Source organism: Nothoprocta perdicaria, unplaced genomic scaffold (assembly GCF_003342845.1).
Source record: "Nothoprocta perdicaria isolate Ctin4 unplaced genomic scaffold, notPer1 scaffold_19, whole genome shotgun sequence".
Lineage (NCBI taxonomy): Eukaryota > Metazoa > Chordata > Aves > Tinamiformes > Tinamidae > Nothoprocta > Nothoprocta perdicaria.
Window position 1 is genome coordinate 2,649,300 of NW_020455093.1, and position 18,727 is coordinate 2,668,026.

The 18,727-nt window shown below is 46.6% G+C and overlaps 1 protein-coding gene across 1 annotated transcript; it reads right to left on the minus strand.

Annotated features, from left to right (window-relative positions):
• Nucleotides 1-248: 248 nt before the first annotated feature.
• ATP6V1C2 (ATPase H+ transporting V1 subunit C2) lies at nt 249-18,446 on the minus strand. The gene is made up of 13 exons (XM_026037093.1): nt 18,391-18,446; nt 17,708-17,866; nt 16,126-16,193; nt 12,632-12,717; nt 7,744-7,838; nt 6,975-7,066; nt 5,080-5,178; nt 4,224-4,292; nt 3,252-3,344; nt 2,724-2,817; nt 2,484-2,581; nt 1,994-2,123; nt 249-407 (listed from the first exon to the last, which is right to left on the minus strand). The coding sequence occupies exons 2-13, from the start codon at nt 17,834-17,836 to the stop codon at nt 312-314; spliced, it is 1,149 nt and encodes a 382-aa protein (XP_025892878.1). The 5' UTR covers nt 17,837-17,866; nt 18,391-18,446; the 3' UTR covers nt 249-311.
• Between the last annotated feature and the right edge of the window lie 281 nt (nt 18,447-18,727).

Genomic DNA, 18,727 nt, shown 5'->3' on the forward strand with positions numbered 1-18,727 from the left:
GAGCCATCAGCCACCAYGTTTTTTAAAGTGCATTTTATTCCAAGCCCACTCAAGACTCCATGTTTGTAACTCRCCCCCCACAACACAAGCAATAAATACCACCACAGTGCTGCTGGCTTCTGCAGTGTTTTCTGAAATCCATGAACCAGAAGCACTCACAYTGCAGTTGTTTTAAATTACTGGATGTGTTAGGAAAATTTATACATAGTTATCCTGCTATGGAGAAACCTGCATTTTATTTTCCATTTCAGCAGCAGCAGAAGCTTCATTTTCCTGTAGCATCAGGGTCTAGGTGAAGCTCRGGCAGTTCTCTAGCTGCAGTCGAGGAGGCTGAGGTCGATCTTGAAGTAGACGTATGGATAATACTCCTGGTTGCTCAGCTGTAAACCAGGGATGTCCATACCGGGCTGGAAAAGCAGGCAGTGCTCCCTCAGCAGCGGGAAACCAACTGCTCCCCAAACTACTTTGGCACACCCTTGGGTAGGGATTCTCATATTTAGTGCTTCGTGTTTGCCTAGTGCTTGGCTCCCAGCTGCATGGGGTGGTTGCTTGGTGTTTATCACAGAATCACAGAATCTTAAAGGTTGGAAGGGACCTCTAGCGATCATCCAGTCCAACCTTCCTGCTCAAGCAGGCACACCTACAGCATGTGGCACAGGACGGCATCCAGGCGGGTTTTGAAGACCTCCAGAGTAGGAGACTCCACAACCTCCCTGGGCAGCCTGTTCCAGGGCTCTGGCACCCTCACAGGAATGAAGGTCCTCCTCACMTGSAGATGGAACTGCCTGTGTTTCAACTTGTATCCACTGCCCCTTGTCTGATCACTGGCCACCAATGAGAAGAGTTTGTCCCCTTCCTCCCTGCATTCTCCCTTCATGAACTTCTACATGTTAATCATATCCCCTCTCAGCCTTCTCTTCTCCAGAGAAAACAGGCCCAACTCAGTCTCTCCTCATACGAGAGATGTTCCATTCCCTTAATCATCTTGGTTGCCCTCCGCTGGACCCTCTCTAGGAGCTTCACATCCCTTTTATACTGGGAAGCCCAGAGCTGYCCCCAATACTCCAGGTGCGGCCTCACCAGAGCTGAGGAGAGGGGCAGGATCCCCTCCCTTGACCTGCTGGCAACACTCCTCCTGATGCAGCCAGGATCCCATTGCTCTTCTTGGCCACGAGGGCACACTGCTCACTCATGGTTAACTTGGTGTCAACCAGGACTCCCAGGTCCCCTCTCCGTGGAGCAGCTTTCCAGCAGGTCGACCCCTAATCTGTACTGGTGCCTGGGGTTATTCCTMCCCAGRTGCAGGACCCTGCACTTSYCCTWGTTGAACCTCATGAGGTTCCTCTCTGCCCAACTCTCCAGCCTGTCCAGGTCCCTCTGGATGGCAGYACAGCCCTCCGGAGTGTCGGCCAYTCCACCCAGCTTGGTGTCATCCATGTTTATGACTGACTAGCACTTTATTCTAGTGCTTTTGGCATYGGGAATTCACCCGCGGTTGTGCTGTCCGCCCGCCATGCGTTGCTGGTCTCGTGCCTGCCTGTTCTAAGCTGCTGGGACTGAGGGTTTATCCTGACGGGGTGACCTGCTGTGCACGGGAGATGCAGGGAGGGAAAAGGAAGCTCTGCAGCCTGCTCAGGTCCTCACTGAGGCATCTAGGACAGGTCTGCAGAGCAGCAAGGTCCCACAGACCCTTCGTGTCTCTGGATGCCTTTCTGCTGCTTGCACTCATAGACAATACAAGCTTTTAACCCAGACAAGCTGCCATGCTTGAATGGATCTAGCTGTAAACCTCAGATACTTTGAAGTATCAACTGTCTGCGACTCCGTGTTCCTCATCCACTCCATAACCACCCATGGTAAGTGGAGCTGCATCCAGGGACCTGGCGCTGCAAGGTGCCAGGAGGTGCTTGTTCTAGCTCCTCAATTATGTACGGGTTCATTTGACTACGCTGTGAGAAGCGACAGCGAGTRCAGCTGTGGTCAAAATACCTACATCCATGATACTTGCTGCTGCGACTTCATCCAGGTGTTTGAAGACCACGTTCAGGATATCCCGGAGGCGCTTCACAGACTTCCTGTTGGGCTGCAGCAGCATCGCCTGGAAATTCACTGGGAGGCCGTACCTTGAAACACACGAACGCACGGAGGCTCCTCTCCCCTCCCRCCCTCTCCCAGCTCCCTGCTCTCCAGCTGGGCATTTCTGCATCACAGAAGCTCAGTGCTGTGGTGAGGCCTCCTGTCCTAAAAGCATCTTCTTTTTGAAGCTATAGGGGGGACTAAACAGTACCCTTCTGTTTCCACCTTCACTGACACTGCTCCTAAAGAACTGTGTTTGTCAACATATGAAACCACCTTCTTTCTTGGCCACCTCTGTGGTCTCCTGTGAGCTCCTGGGAGCAGGTTTGTAACGGGGATGCTCCCACCCACGAGCGGGCCGTGCATTTCGACTTCTGCAGGAATCTCTGCCAGGTTYACCCGCTTACCTCAGCACAGACTCAACAAAGACTCTCAGGGCCTTCACATGGATCCAAGCCACGAATGCTTCACTGAAGTTCACTTTGAGCCAGCGCAGTAAGGGGCCCTATGGGAGCACACACAGCGACGCTGCGACCTCTTTGCTGTGAGAAGGGGTTCCACAGGTGCCACCACTAAAACCACAGTGAGTTGCCGAGCTAATTCTCAGGCAGCCGGGCATTGGGTCATCAACCTCGTGCGCTACTTACGTACTGCTGCTTCTTATCGGAGGCTAATTTCATCAGCTCTTCTTTCTCACATCGCAGTTCTTTCTCATCAAAATAAAATTCTCGAACCATGAACCTGTAATTGAAGGACATTTGTTCTCGCAACCTGCTTTCTATGCAATCTGCACACCCATTTCTTCATTTTCACCCATTTCTTTTGCCCCTGGAGAAGCATGTGTGRGGTTCTTGGAAACTGCTGGCCATTTAACCATTTAAAGTGGAGGAGGTGAGAGCTGAAGTTACCACTAGAAAGCAAKAATGAATCTGCTGGCTGCTCCGCAGCAAGACAGCAGGAAGAACAATGTCAGGACCCAAAGTTGGGGCTTGAAGAATGAATTCACTGTATACACTGTCCTGGTGCCTTCCCCTCTTGTTTTCTGGGTTTTTAGGGCCAGTAGCAGCCTCAGGAGCAGAGCACCTTTAAACAAAAATGTGTTTGTACTGCCCAAGGAACAGGCCCAAGGAACACCTGCCTGCCAGCCTGGCCTGTGGAGCACTCAGGACCATTACCTGTTCTCTCTGGCTTTAGCCTTGAAGTCATCCATCACCTTCCTAAAGAGCGTCACTGTGAAGAGTCCTCCCTCTGCATCTTCAGCAATCATTCTGCAAAGGGAAACCCACTGGTGTGATCYGGCATGACAAAGCCCCCATATCTTCTCCACATTGTCCTTCTGCAGTTCTTTTTTATCATTTATGCTAGTGAATGATACTCTGYTTTTCAAGACCTGCTGTGACTGAAATAGGGAGCAAAAGACTTTACTACCTTCAGCTACAGGATTTCAAGTCTAAATATCAGTGACTAATTTCTTGAACTCTTTGTACACTGATGTGTACAAAGATGTGTACCTCCTGTTCTCCCTCTATGTTTTCTGTATCTTCCAATTCAGATAATATTACTGACAAGTCTTATGGCCTGGATTTTACCTCATTATTTATTTTGATCAGAGTAGGAGAATATTTAATTTCCAATACAGAGTTTTCAGTCCAGTTGAAACTGTAAGGGTTAATGTAGCATTTRCTGATACAGGTAACAGTTTGGAAATTGAATTAATCTTTCTACAGGAAAAAGCAATTAAAAATTCAAGGACAGTGTTTGGTCTCTGTTGAAGTGGTTTCCATCAAGTTGTAGGTGTTTCTGCAGGTCTGAATTCTGTCTGGATTGCTGTAACATGCTGTTTGGCTGTTTTTCACAAAAGGCAAAGAACCGGGTTCATTTTTGGGGTGACTACTGAAGGGAGACAGARCTAGATTACTGGAAAAAGGAACAAGAAACTAATTGGAAAACACCTCTAGCAACCTTCAGATGAGCAACTTCCTATTTCAGTCACGGTTGCAGCAGAAATGAGACTGGACAAATCTATATGTTAACATGGAACCCACGTGTTAGATCATTATTGCCTCCAGGGTCCAGTAATTTGTGGAACTCAAATTCGGGAAGGATCTCTGGAGCAAACTGGRAGCTTAATTTGGAACTTGACTTACTTTGTGGAGCGAGGCACAACCATGTCAGAGAGGGACTCATAGGTCTTCTGCCACTGCACATAGCTTGACCTTGGGGCAACACAGAACAAAGCAGAGTCAGTAACTGCAGTGAACTAGGAAGCAAATGCATTGATAGGTGCAGTTGAGTGAGYTAATGGCTTGGGGCAGGAGAGTGGGGCTCTTCAGGTTGGGCTGTGGGATAAAGGCCCTACCTCTTCCACCCTCTCCTGTCCAGCTGGGCCCAAGCTGTGAACATTTTCCTCAGAGCTGAGCCTTGGCTCAAGCAGCAGGTGCTGCTCGGGGCCTCAGGGCTCATCTCCTGCTCCAGGGAAATGTGGGAAGTGCTGGCACTGGGAGAAAAGGTGTGGAGAAAAGCGTACGGGATTGCAAACCAAGTGTTATCCGTTCAGAGGGAAAATCTGAAAGAAGATGAATGTACGTAGATGAAAACCTCAAGAACTTACCTCAGCTTTTTAACCATGTTTTTGCAGATGGAAGAGAGATGGTGCTGTGTGCATGTGTGGTCTCAAAGAGCCCTGCTGAGTTTTGTGGAGGCTTCTATGAAAGAACAGCCCATAGCTTTGCCACTGCAGGCAAAGGCAGCCATCCCACGTGCAGGCATTTAGGAACACAGCACTGGCAGCGGCTCTGTGAGCACCTTCATACACGGGCTAAACTCCAGCAAAGATCTCCCCTTTCCTTTTTTGTGTTTTCTGTTTGTTTGTTTGTTTGTTTTTAATCCCACCAGGAGGCTGTTTGAGAAGCCACACTGCAAAGTCAATACTGTTCCCATCTAGTGTTTAGGTCTGACACTCAACACCACGCTTGCACACACGTGCACACGCTATAGCCTTACTTTGGCACTACGACTAGGAGCGTGATAAGGTASTCGGAATTCAGAACAAAGTCTTCCTTACGCACAACGTCTGCAAGGGTCCGGGTCAGCAGATTTCCCCTACAGTGAACAAGGCAAAGAGAAAATCCCATCAGCAGGAGCCCAACAGCAGCACACGGGGATTCGGCACTGCAGGCAGCAGCATTTCCTGGGGAAGGGGAACATGAGGAAGGCGGTGGCTAAAGGTCATGTCTTCACATCTAGAACGGCCATTTATTTAGTCTTACTGCAATTAAAAAGAAGAAAACAATCAATTAAGTTATTGCAAGAACATTGGCCAGCAGCACTAGGCCAGTTTGTGCCCTTCCTCTATGCAAAGTTATCCTTATTGTGCTGCTATTGCTTTCATAGCAAGGCCACAGATGCTGGAGAAGSGCCTGTCTGCAGCGATCGCTCCTCTCTCCGTCATCGCCACCTCCTCGCTGGAGGCCCCTGCCCTTCCACGGCAGCAGCAGATGGCAGTTGGCGCCATCCGGGTCGGCAGCACCCGGGGCCTGCGGGGCCGAGGGCCTCACGGAGGCGCCCGCAGGGCGGCCATGGAGCGGCGCCCGCAGGGCGGCCATGGAGCCGCGTGAGGCGGCAGCGGCTGAGGGCCGCACGGAGGCGCCGGCTCCGGCCGAGGGCCGCGCGGAGACGCCCGTGGAGCCGCGTGGGCGGCAGCGGCCACACAGGGCGCCCCGGCGGGGCCTCTGCTCGCAGCCCTTGTCCGTTTAGCTGCGTCCCGCTGGAGCCGCGCGCCCGCCGCCGATGCCCGGCAGCTCTGGCATCCCCGTCCTCCCGCCCTCGGCGGAGCCAGCAACGATCGGCTCTTGGTTGTCAGTGCCGCTCTGAGCAATAATTAACCRTGCAGAACCATCTCATTAGGGGCTTGTTAAGCCCAGGCCAGCTGGCACAAGCTCAGGCTGGAGAAGCCAGCGCTTGGAGGCAGAGAGCACTGAGAGAGAGGCAGGGCCCAGGGCCGGCGCTTTGCACCCTCCCGCACCGACCCCTTGCCTCTCTGCAGGTGCCTAAAGCTGCCGTGGGAATTGCAGGAGTGGGCTGGGGATATAAGGGCTGGTTTCCCGGGCTGGGGATATAAGGGCTGCCTGCAGCACCAGCAAGGCAGGGACCAACACACGCTGCCCGGATCACAGACCTGTGCAGGAAATCATGGCTCACATGAGCATGCATTGGATGAGGGCTTGCACAGCTCCTTCCAAGCTGATCTACAGTTACTACTTACAGGAACAGTATGGGAACTTACTATTCTCCCCAGTGACAGCCTGGAGAAAATCCAGATAACAGGTAAGCAGGTAAAGAGCATCAGCAACTGAAGAGAGGAAAGGAAACCTTTGGGAGCGAGCATTGCTCCCACTAACAGAATGAAACAGAGAGAAGAAAAACTCAGTGGGTTGCTCCYGTGGCAGGCACAGCAGGGAAGTACRGCCTTTGCCTGGGATACTGTAGAGGTGGCTTATCCAAACTGCATTTRCAGAGCTCCTGGAGGGAACAAGCTYGGAGCTGCAAAGGAATTCACCGGTTGACTCAGTTGATCTGCTTTCTGCCTCCCTGAAATCCCATCAGAACAACACARGAGCAGTTGCTTGTCACTCTTGCCCAAGCCCATCTGTTTAAACTGCTGCTAAAATCCTGTTAAGGACTGCAGCCTCCCTCAAGCTGATTTTAAGACATGCTGATCAGCAGCTTCCCCTAATTCCCATCTCTCCTCAGGGTTCRGTTAGCACATCCCAAGGCCAGGCTCTTTGTTCCCATCACAACACCCATGGACTGTGAATGTGAACGAAAAGAAACGAACGTGGCCACGCGCTGAACTCAGCTCAGGCAGTGGGGATGGAGCAGGCACGTGTGGTACATACACAGTTTTTTTTTCCAGGCTTTGCAAATTTCCTTTAATGTTGTTGTATGCAGCTGCTCGGGTCTTCAGGTCTGCTTCTATCTGAGTGATTTGCTAGAAATAAAGTTAAAAAAAAAAAGCCATTCAACGAGGTGCTTGGAGTGTGTTGTTCTCACCCTCCTCCCTCTACCTCCACACTGTGAAGAAAGGAAGGATGAAGAAAGGTTGYCCTTGTAGGACAACCTGGTTATGGCCAAGAGGCAGCCCAGACCGTATCTAGGCTCCACCAAGTTCCCCTATGGCAAAGACATCTTTAGAAAGTAGGATTCAATCAGCTGTAACTACAGGTATTACAGTTGTACCTAGAGGAGCAAGTTAATTGTTTCATATGTTAMCTCTTTGGACCAACAGATCATTCCTTCCTCAACGTGCTGAGAGTGCAAAAAAGTCATCCAATTTTCAATGGGTTTGATTTAACATAAAGCCAAAAAGTTTGCAAGAGAACTCCAGTAGGGAAAATAATACAATATTGCAATAAAGGGATAAAAGTGCAGAAAGCAGCTCAAAATCTACAAAGTGTCATGTATGGAGAGGATTCAATAGATCAGTATTACTACAGTATTAATTAAAATAACACCAACAGCTTTGACACAGAATGTGTGTTTCTGAGGCTGATCCTGCCCAAACCAAAGGCAAAATTCTCATTGAATCTCATGAGAGGAGCCCAAAAACTTCAGAAAGACACGATTCTCCATTTTGGTACATTTTTTAAATTTAAGAGTACAATTTACCTTTGCTAATGCTTCTGAAATATTCTTCAGTGGCTGCTTTATGGGATATTTGGCCATGTCCCACTCAAATCGGGTCAGATAGCTAATTAGATCAACTGAAAATATAAAGAAATGTGTTAGAGCATGCAAGTTACTCTGGGGTAGCAATCCCACCTGTAGCCTAGATATAACTTTAATTAASATTAGAGGTGTATTTCAACCAGAAATCTATCTCTGAATCCTCACAGAAATTTGATCCTGATCAAAAACACACAAATGTTATTTCAAACCTGAAAAAAGCCATAGCAGAATCTATTTTTTTTTTTTTTTGCACTACAAACACTGTTAACGCTGACACCGCAAAGTTGGTTCTAGCAGCAGGGCAAAGCCACGTGCACCTGATCTCCGCTGCAGAAACAGGCTCACGTAACACACTTCAGTCTTGATGAAGGATTCAGCACGCTTGAATTTAAGCCCAGCTAGAGCTGTTGGAAAAATACTTTGGGCCAAGCTCCTCCTGTAATATTCAGGRTTGCTAAGAGCTTGATGCAAGATGTTAAGAGGGTAGCCTCACAAAACAAGTCAGTCTTGGACCACTAAGCACTCTGGCTTCTTCCCAGAATAGAGGGAAACGATGCTCAGGCTCCCAGAACAGGCTCTGGCTGCTAGATTTCATTTGAAGACCAAGGCTCCCTAGTATCAGAAAACATTAAGGCTTTGTAGTATTACGGTATTAACAGAAATTCTCCCCTAACAGCTCAKGCAACTAGACAGCTCTTTGTCTTAACTGAGCTCAGGATCCCTTAGGATCCCCCMCACACTCCTAGACTGGTTTGGAGCAACTTTATAGGATGGGGTAAGCTCACAAATCCTGACACAACAAGCAGAGGCTGCAACATGGCCCTGCAGGTTAGGAAGGCTTGGAAAGGCAGGAGATGCCCACCCCAAAGGGCAGACTTGCGTCCAGATCAAGAGGGTCTCATGGAGAGTATCTGGGAAACGGCCCTGGGGAAACAGGGAGCAAATGGAGCTSGAGGTGCTCAGTAAGAGCAGGCCCATGAGGTTACCACTCCCTTGTCCAAGGGGTTGGCTCGTATTCGCAGCAAGGACTGCGTGTGATTTCCTGTGGATGGTCTTCCAGGGCACGGGACACATTTTATGAAGTGAATGTTATGTGAAAGGGAATGTGGAAGTCGTCTCATTGCCACACTGCCAGCTGAGGGTACTGCAGCGTGGTGTGATACCCAACACCCTTGGCAGCAGAGCACTATCCTTTCCATGGGCTTCTCTCACCCTACAACAGAGTCAGCTTACCCTATTAGATTTCCAAGGTACGGAAAGTCTTATGTTAGCGGGACACGGGCTCCTTATCAAAGGATGCCCCTGGGCAGGAGGCAGAGAGCACTGGTGTGACTGAGCTCTCCCCCTCTTTCTTTGAAGCCAGACAGCCAGGTGAGCTTCCCACACATCCACCCCACAGGAGATGCAGGAATCAGCATCCCTGCTCCCTTGAGGGAGCAGCAGAGTCTCCTGCATGGAGACCATGTGGGACAGGGACAAAATTTCCGAGCTCTGCCACAGCCACAGCATGCACAGTTTTGTGGGGGCCTTTGCTCACACTTTCTGGAGAGAGAGGATCAGAAAAACTTGAGGGCAAAGATAACGGGAGCATTTTCACCATTATGCTTTCAGTCATCTTCATGCAACAGTTCTGGGGGTGCCTTTTTTCAAGGGTGAGGGACATGATACAGATATGACTAAAGGATTTCACACTGCTGCCTCCCTTCTAAGCTTTCCTCCTCAGCCTTTGCCAAATCCAATGGGAACAAAACCTTTGCACGCATCGCACGGCTGTGCAGGAGAACCCTGCATTCACACGCTGGGCCTTTGAAGACAGGCCCTGACCTATTTATAGGAGAGGAGATAGGGAAGCTCCCTGCAGACACACACATGCCCCTTCTGCCCTTGCATGTCTTCCATGCCAGCATACAGACGTCAGGCCCCGCGCGACACCTCGGCCCAGTGCACGAGTTAACCCCTGGGCCCCGCAGCGCTGCAGGAGCCCGAGCAGCCTCATCTCGGCGCTGCCACAGGCCTCCCTGGGGCAACACGCCRACAGAACGGGGCTTAAAACGCCCATCAGGGCTGTTGGAGAGCCCTGATGCTCCTGGAATGGCCTCCCTTCCTGCACGGAGTCTATCACTTCTCAACTGCATTTCCTAACTATCCATCCAAGAGAGGATGTGTGTGCGTCTCCCTGCTCCCACAACCTGAAACCTTAGCTCTGATTTACTCACCATTTAACARGGCATTTTAACAAGGCTATTTTAATTTCTGCAAACCTCTTATTCCTCCAACTGGTTTGCCTCTCAGTTTGCTTTCATTCAGGTCTTTAGCTTATCATAAAGAATAGAATTTTTCCACTGTTTGTTAAAATCATTTTGGGTTAGCATCACTTTAAGTGGAACAGAGTTTGGTGTGACCCCTTGAAGAAAAGCTTTACTTACATTTCACACTTTTGATTCCATCATGAGCAAGAAAGCATTTCCTGCTGCTGTGATACTCTGAAATTCCAGTAACACACAAATACACACTCTATACAAGAGACATCTCCACATGATTGCTTCCAGCTCTGGCCCACTGAGATGTAGTACATGTGTTCACTTAACTAAAAGGCTGCATTTTATGCTACTTTGCATGTTCCTTCACAAAAAGCTAACAGAACTGTTACACATCATCCTCTCCTTAGGCAGTATGTGGGCTAAACTGCTGTGGGAAATATACACAAAAGGAGCTAAAATGGGACAACTTGCATTAGGTAACTTATAATTTGAGTATGGATAGTTTAATAGGCTGAAATGGAGCTATGCAGCAAGAAGTCATATGCTATAATCTCATTTCTGTCTTTATAACTGCAAAGAAGTTTTCAATTTTAGGATCCTTCCTTTCCTCACCAGAAAGGGGGAAGAGGAAGAATCCCTACAAGAGTGTTGACGCTAGGAGAATCCTTCTGTACTCACTTTTTAAATTAAATCAAAAATAACTGAAAAGTTGAAGTCTTATGAATCATTCAGATGACCAGAGAAATTAGCAACATGTACAGTCAAGTAATTTCTACATCCTTCTGTTACAGCACATGCAGAGCCGACAGGAAAATAGAACAATATAAAAAGAGGAAATAAAGGAAATAAGTTAAACCTGTTGTTTCTCAAGTCATAGGGATATCGTGATCAAGCTACGAGGTTGTTACTTGAGAAATCCATCGTAACCTGATCACTGTATCTCTACAACCAGACCAAGACTCGTCTCTAGCACTAATACACACACAGCATGCTTGGARCAACACTGCAACCACCAATCCTCAACATACTTTTTAGACATTTCATTTTGTCCTTTAGCCCTGAAACACAACAAGTGGGATTATTGTACCTGTCAAGCAGCTGCATTCATCAAATGCCAGTCTCATTTCATGCAAGAAGGACATTTCCAGAAAAACCTCCTCCCCACGAGATACCCATACCGATATAATGGCCAACATTACAGGCCGTTTAAGAGTCTGATGGAGCCTGTGTGCACTCAGAGCTGCTTCCTCTGCCAGTTAAAGGCATCACTTCAGCAGCCTGCAAGAGCACACGTAGGGCACCCAGTCTGGCTCTGCATTTCCAGGATAGCAGTGGAAAACCACGTTTTTCAGCAGCCCTTAGACACACTGAGATGTGTAGAGAGCACACAGGAGGCTGTCACTTCTCATGTGACATGTGTTGCTCTTGACATAAACTCCTTTCAGGACCTTCAGGACCATACTAAATGATGAAGAAAAGAAACACGTTCATGAAAATTAGGTATAAAAAAAGACATGTTGACTACTTGGCAAAGAAGCAAGGGTGCATACAGCAGAGCAGCACTGCTCCCGCGGCCCTTCATCGTGTCAGAAGCGCCTCTGCTGCCAGTGCTCTTGTCCTCTGCAACTCTGCCAGCCAGGGCAGGAGCTCTCAGGGGAAGCCAAAGTGAATTCACTCGTGACAGGAGAGATGTTCAACCTGTGCTTCTGGCACAGCCTTGGGAGTGCAGCCCCGGCTGCCCAGGGAAAACGGCCTATGGAGAGGGCATTTCTATTGCAAGACCACAGAGAAATTATGTCCTGCTGCTTGTACAGGGCTGCATGGAGCACATCGCCCATGTGCCTGCTGTAGAACAGCAGGGTATTTCTACTAATAGAAAAAAATATATATATATGCTGAGTTATTACTATAGAGAACTGCTCAGGCCTCACTTGTTACTGCAACACTGACTTTTAACACAGTATTTTGGTCTTGCAGCTTACAATCAATTCAGAGAGACTTGTTAGATGGAGTTTTCCAAATTTCAAAGTCATCACCTCACACCTCCACCTGCGATGTCAGTGAGGCCCATGGCCATAGGAGYACATGCTCTACCCTAGCACTGTAGGAGGGAAAGAAAATGGCTAATATGTTTTTGAGAGATGTCGTGCCATCATACAAAATAAACTTTATTTGTCTTTAAGTGACTTTTAAGTGACTTCAAGTGGCTTTTAAGTGACTGAGCCCATACACAACACAAAAAGGGCTAAATTCCTTTAGGAATGAAGGAGAATATCTTCTGCTTTCTTCTTCACTCCTCAGGTCTGGCGCTGGGAAAAACTCCTTCCATAAAGGAGTACTGGATATTGAATATGATCAAAGCATCAAAGCAAAACTGGACAAAACCTCTAATAACTTTGAGAAAATATAGGMTCTTAAAAGTGTTTATAAAAAGTCTTGCTGATGTTTGTCCTCCCTAATGTGTATGTGTTTTGATCCTACCTGTTTTTATTCTGAAGCAAACACAAGCAGAAACCAAGCATCAAGGTATTCACATGCATCAAGGTATTCACACTCACAGCACTTACCTCCATTGGCCAGAAGATTTTCATGGACTTTATCTTTTGAGTCTTCCATAACTTCTCCTATGTACTGGGCTATTTTCTTTATTACGCTTGAAGGAGCATAAGGAGGTGCAATAAGAGAAACTGGTTAGTGAAGAAAGTAAATTAATATAAAACAGTTGCCATAACTATCTGATTAACATGGAGATAGCCCAACAAAATACTTCTGAAATAAGGCAGTTTAGTTTGTAATTCAAATAATGAGAAATGACCTCTGGCATATTGCAGAACTAAATGCCTTATTTCTAGATACACCTGTCTTTGTAAACATAGTCCAGGCAATATCTCTTCCCAAAGCAAATAGTGYACAAGACTTTCACAGGATTAAGAGTCAGCCTTCTGCATACTCTGTTTCATGATAATTGTMGAAGAAACCAGAAGAAAAGAAACACTTAATTAAAACTCTAGAGTTGAAGAAGGGTTTAGAGGCTATGCACAATACTCCAGGCTAACAGGGGCTGAAATAGATCTCTTCCATGCAATACTACATACATTTTTATTGCTTACTAAGATCAAGTTCTTACAAAGTACTTAGTGGAACACAATTTTGTTTTCTGGTTTGACAGTGAGAATTTCCTTCCTATTGCACTTCTTTAGGGGGATTCACTTCCCCTCCTCTCAGTCACCCCCTTCCCTTTTCAGGAAGGGCAGAAAGCCTGGATTAAACAAGGTGTCTTGTGGCACCAGACAGACACAGCTCAGAAGCTGGGCAAGTGACTGGGGCACCAGGCAGAACTTCGGCTCCTTCACGATGCCTACAGAGCACCCACAGATACCTACAGAGCACCCACAGACACCTGYAGGCAAATCACCCCCCCTGTCCCGCCCTGGCACCTGAGGCTGCAGAGGGCATCACCCTCCAGCGTCGCCCCACAGGCTGCAGCAGCAACTGACTCTTAAACCTCTAAGCTCAGATGAGACAATCCCACCCTGAGCAAACATTATGCTGTGATGAGAGGGTTTCAACTCAACTGCAGCTGAGTAATAGAAATAAAAACCCAGGAACATCAAATGTGTGAAAACAGACCTGTGTATCCTGTTAAAGAGTCATTCCTTTTTGTTGTGAAAGTACTACAGCGAGAACGACAGATAGAAAGAGAATGTTAGACTTTCTGTCTTTCTAAATGACACTGTGTTTTAAACAGAACTATCAGCAAGGGCCCCATGATACTGCCAAGACAGCCAGCCTAAGATCCCAGGACACARCAGACCGCTCTGCAGACCTAGGAGCTGGGAGAATCCCTGGGCAGGAGCCACCCGGAGGCCTGTGAGCCTCAGGGTGCCCTGTGCTGCCATAGGGCAACACGGAAAAACACTCCAGCTCCCTGTGTAAATAAATAATAAAAGTATGTGGAAACACCAGACCCTGCAGACTCTTGCCCCTTCTCTGCTGTCCTGGCAGGAGGCAGTGCTGACAGGTTAGTGCTGCCTGCCTTTCCTGGCAGTTTGTTTATCTAGCAACAGTTCAGCAGGTAGCTATTTCGGAGGAGCAGGAATGTAACTGCCCAGGTCACTCAAACGGGCTTGTAACCCTCTGCATGGCATTTGCTTTAACCCAGTGTAAGTGCTGGGCGCTTTAACCCTTGAATAACAACTTATAACCAAAACCTGGGACATATTTAATGCATAAAATGGACTTTGTTGGGCTTTACCTGTTCATACATTTGTGTTCATTATTCTCTGCTCTTATTCTATCACAACCCATTTTTATCAAACACATTTGCCTGTTTTTAAAATTCTCTGCTTCCCCTCGATTACGTAGCTTTATGATATAACAGACAAATATGAAAAATGCTTTTCACAGGAACTTACTCTGCCAAGGCCAGACTCAAAGTTTTTTTTGCACATGTCACATGATGAGCAGCATTACTTGGATTATAGGGACAATTAGTGGAGTGAACTGGCATTCAACTCGAAGGAGGAACTGCACCAGGACGTTAAGTTACGACTAAGGTAACAGACAGGGAGCCCAGGCAGCTACTGCTGACATTTCATTTAGAAATGAAATGAAATTTCATTTAGAAATGCCAGCAACCCGACCACACAACCTACAGCAAGTTTTTCAGTTATCCTAACTCCTCTCAAGCGGAGAGGCAGTTATGCCCTTCTGAAAATCACTTCTGCATGACTTTTGCAAACCTCAAACCCAGATCACACAGCTGCCCGGGTTTGCTAACGTGGGCAGAGCCTCCTTTTAGGAAAGCTAAYTCATATTGGTGCTGTTTCTCCCCATTCCTACCCACATTCCCACTTCATTCCATCAGGAACGATCTCTCATAACCAAAGGCCTGAACAGCTTTACAAAGAATTCGGRTCAGGGTTTCCCCCATCAGATGGAGAAGGCCACTGCAAGGAGAGATTTATTGATGAATTCTGCTAAGAAGCCTGAAAAAATAACTCTATGAAGGTCAATATTGTGTCCAGCCCAAAGAGATTAAAAGTCATCAGCCAAACTCAGCCTTGACCCTGCTGTTGTACCAGTAGGGTCAAAAAATGTCCTAGTAAATATCCAAACTTAACTTCTGCCCAAAGTGGCCAGCACAGATGTAATCAGCTTGAATCAGTAGTTCTGTGTCCATTTGCAACTGACAAAATCCATGCAAGCATCAAGCATGTTTTGGCAAGTAAATCTCTAAACATCCCTGGTTAGGGGAAAAAATGCAGTAATTTAGAGCTAACATCTCTGTGAGCAAGACCATGTCTCTACGTAAGGTGTGCTTCTACAGCAAAACAACAAAGCAACTTGCACTTTTATTTTTCCAAAAAGTATACTTTGTGCCATAAAAATCTTATAACCAGGCATTTTCTCAGCTTCTTGCACTATATTGTCCTTTGTACACCCAGTTCAGACTGGTCTAAAAGGCAAAGTGGGCCATGATCAGCATGGAAATCATGTGAGTCAGTGCATGAGTTCACTAGACACAATGTGAGTCAATATTCTGCCTTTCAGGGAGTTTAAAAACATGGAGAGAGAGCTCCAGATTGCTCTCAGAAGGACTTCTTCCTTAGAACTCCTGTATCTGCTTGAGAAAGGGCATAAATATCTCGAGGAATATTCCAGAAAAAGAAAAAAATGGATAAAGAAAATAAAGCTCATCTCTAAACGCTCCTGTATTAATCTCAGGTGAGAGGGACATTATTCATCAAAAAAAAAAAAAAAAAAAAAAATCTATCTATCTGCTTCTCTCCACAAAACAACTTCCTTGGAACTGCCACTCAAACGGACCATGGTGCAAATAAAACTGCTCTGACTTTATTCAGCCAGATTTTAATGAATAGTCCTTCATTTGTGATGATTCTACAATAATCAACACAGGCACTAAACAAATCCTGTCCACTTCAGTTGAGTTACAGTCTGGGCTAAACTGAGTCAGGCCAAGGTGAGCACAAGGACAGGCCATCCTATAAAAACAAAAGGCTGTTTCTCATTTGTATGTAGTAAATAAGATCTATTTTACCTTTCAGCAAAGCTATCAAGTTTTCCCAACTCGTCTGAGAGTCCAACAAGAGCATCCAGGGTCCCAACCTGAACAAAACATGAGAAATAGGTAAAAAATGCAAAAAAGATGGTGAAAAGTCTCAGTTGGCAGAGTCTTAAGTACACTGACTTTTATTTAGCATTTATGAATTCAGCAAGTTTAGTAGACCTTTATTTATTTAATGGAAAATAGTAGCCATTCCTTTTCCCAAGACTCAGGGCATAAAAAGCCTTTTTCCAATAAAGGAAAAACTGTATATATAGTCTCAAGTTCATGCATCAGAGTTTTCCTTCCTATTTTTCATTCCTGAATCATCAAGTAGCATAAATGGGTCTTTTACCTCATAAAATATTAAAAATAAATGCACACGCACTATATATATACACACACAAATCTGACAGAGAGAACCAAGGGAAGCAATACTTATTCCACAGAGGCTCTTTGACTGTTCTTTTCTATTACCAAGGGCTAAGTCTCCCATAAAAGCCATTTCCTCCAAGTCCCATATCTGCTTTTGCAGGATCCTCTGTCCTGCATTTACGATATCCCAATCCATTACTGAATCTCTTCTCGTAAGGTTGCCAACTGCATGTGGCAGACTATACAAAAGGTCAAGCTGAAGGAGAGGAGGAGTTGAAATAAATTTTACAGAGGGCAATTAGCAAAACGGGAAGGGCTGTATTGTCAGGTGCTGCAAATGCTTTACTTCCTTTGGCATTTATGAACTGACTCCAACACTAGTTGGGCAAAGCCCATAGATGGGAAAATCACAGCTACCTCAGACGCACAGGTAAAATACAACATATCCAGTCTGCAGCATTCATGTGAGAACTGTTATTTGCAAACAGGCCCCACTCCTATTTCACTTGCACATTATGTCATTTTAAGAATTTAAGTTATTTTTCAGCCACGTTTTCAGATTAAGGCAGATCCTGGATGTTTGCGAGTGACAGGTGATGGCAACTCCCTGCAGAACCAAATTATCTGTTGTAGCTCTACTGAATTTAATGCAGCATATTTGGATTTTTCATACTCATAACTGAAATAAAAGTAAATTGCACAACTTTTAAAATTAGGATTAAATAATGCAAAGCAATGTGGAAATTCTGGATTAATAATATTCCTATTTATATGACAACTGGTCATAAAGCTGAATATGCACACACCTCCACTTCCCATGGAGTAATATGAATTGTAAGAACTGTCTTCCCCGCCAGCAGTCTCACCAATACAGTTCTAGATCCTTAACTACTCCCTTTATATTACTGATCCAAGATGTACAAKGTTATATGGCTTTCATGACTGGGAGTAAATAGTAAAATAGATCAGTTACTTCACTCTTTATACCTATGTCCTCTCCAGGCAACAAAACCCCCAGCCAGACTGACTTTTCTGCTTTGAGCTTTTCAGCTGACTGTAATTCACCCTGTAATTGCAAGCCTCTTCCACTCTGTGCATATTATCTCAAAAGAGAAATCCTAAATTCATCTGAAAAACACATTACCCCTGGCTGAGGTTGCTGCGCTGCCCACATCCAAGCCCTTTTGCCAAACTYTTTTACCTTTAAGTCTGGAATATGGAATTTGCTGTTGCTGGACAGGTTGGATTTAGAMGTCACTGTGTTCATCCTCTCCCAAGCCTGCAGATTTGTTTTGTCTCCTGGAGCAGAAATTAGCCAGAACTCCGACATGATCCAATCTTTTCCTTACGCTCCCCGTCACTGTAGAAACACAAAGAAGTAAAGAAGTAAGAGGCTAAGAGAATACTACATAAAATTGGGGGATTTTTCCCCCTTAAAAACAGAAAAAGTTAGAATGAAACTCCTGGATTAGTATTTTTCCTTTTTTTTTTTTATGGAAACACAAGGACAGTGAGTCATTGCTCTGTGTCAGCCTGAAGTGGCACACGACCTTCTCCTGAATGTCACAGGCAGAGTGCAGCAGTTCCTCCTTTCGCAGGGTTTCATCCAGCTTCTGGGCATGGAGAAGCGAAGCTTCCTCCTCCCCCTTGCCCTCCCACCCTGTTCTCATTTGCACCGCACAGTAAAACTTCAACACGAGCCTCCRCTGCGGAGTCCGCGAAGCTCGGAGACTTCACTAACCCACCCAGATGTGATTAAGGATTTCTTCCTGATTAACATTATCTCTTCAAACCTTCGGGCTCCTGTATGTGCAAAGAAAATGTAACGAGCCCGCTAAAGAACTTTCRGGCTGCAAGAGATGCCGGGGCAAGGCGGAGAATCACCTTCCTCGGCGGTTTTCTTTCCAAGCCCGATGGGAAGGAGCTGGAGAAAGGCAGGCGAGGATGCAAGGAGAGCAGCAGCAAAACAGAGCGCACGGGAAGAGCTGCAGCAAAGCCCACGGGGACCGGCTGGCGGGTGCGGACCCAGGGCACCAAGGTGGGCTCCTCCACAGGCGCTGGCGGGGCCCTCACCTCTTGTCCCAGGGGAATCTCCTGGGATTTGACACTTGCCTCCAGGGGAATCTCCTGGGATTTGACACTTGCCTCCTCGCTCCCCAGTGGTGAGCTGCCGGGGAAGCCGGAGCCCGGGCTGCGCTGTGGGCAGAGCGAGGGGCACGGC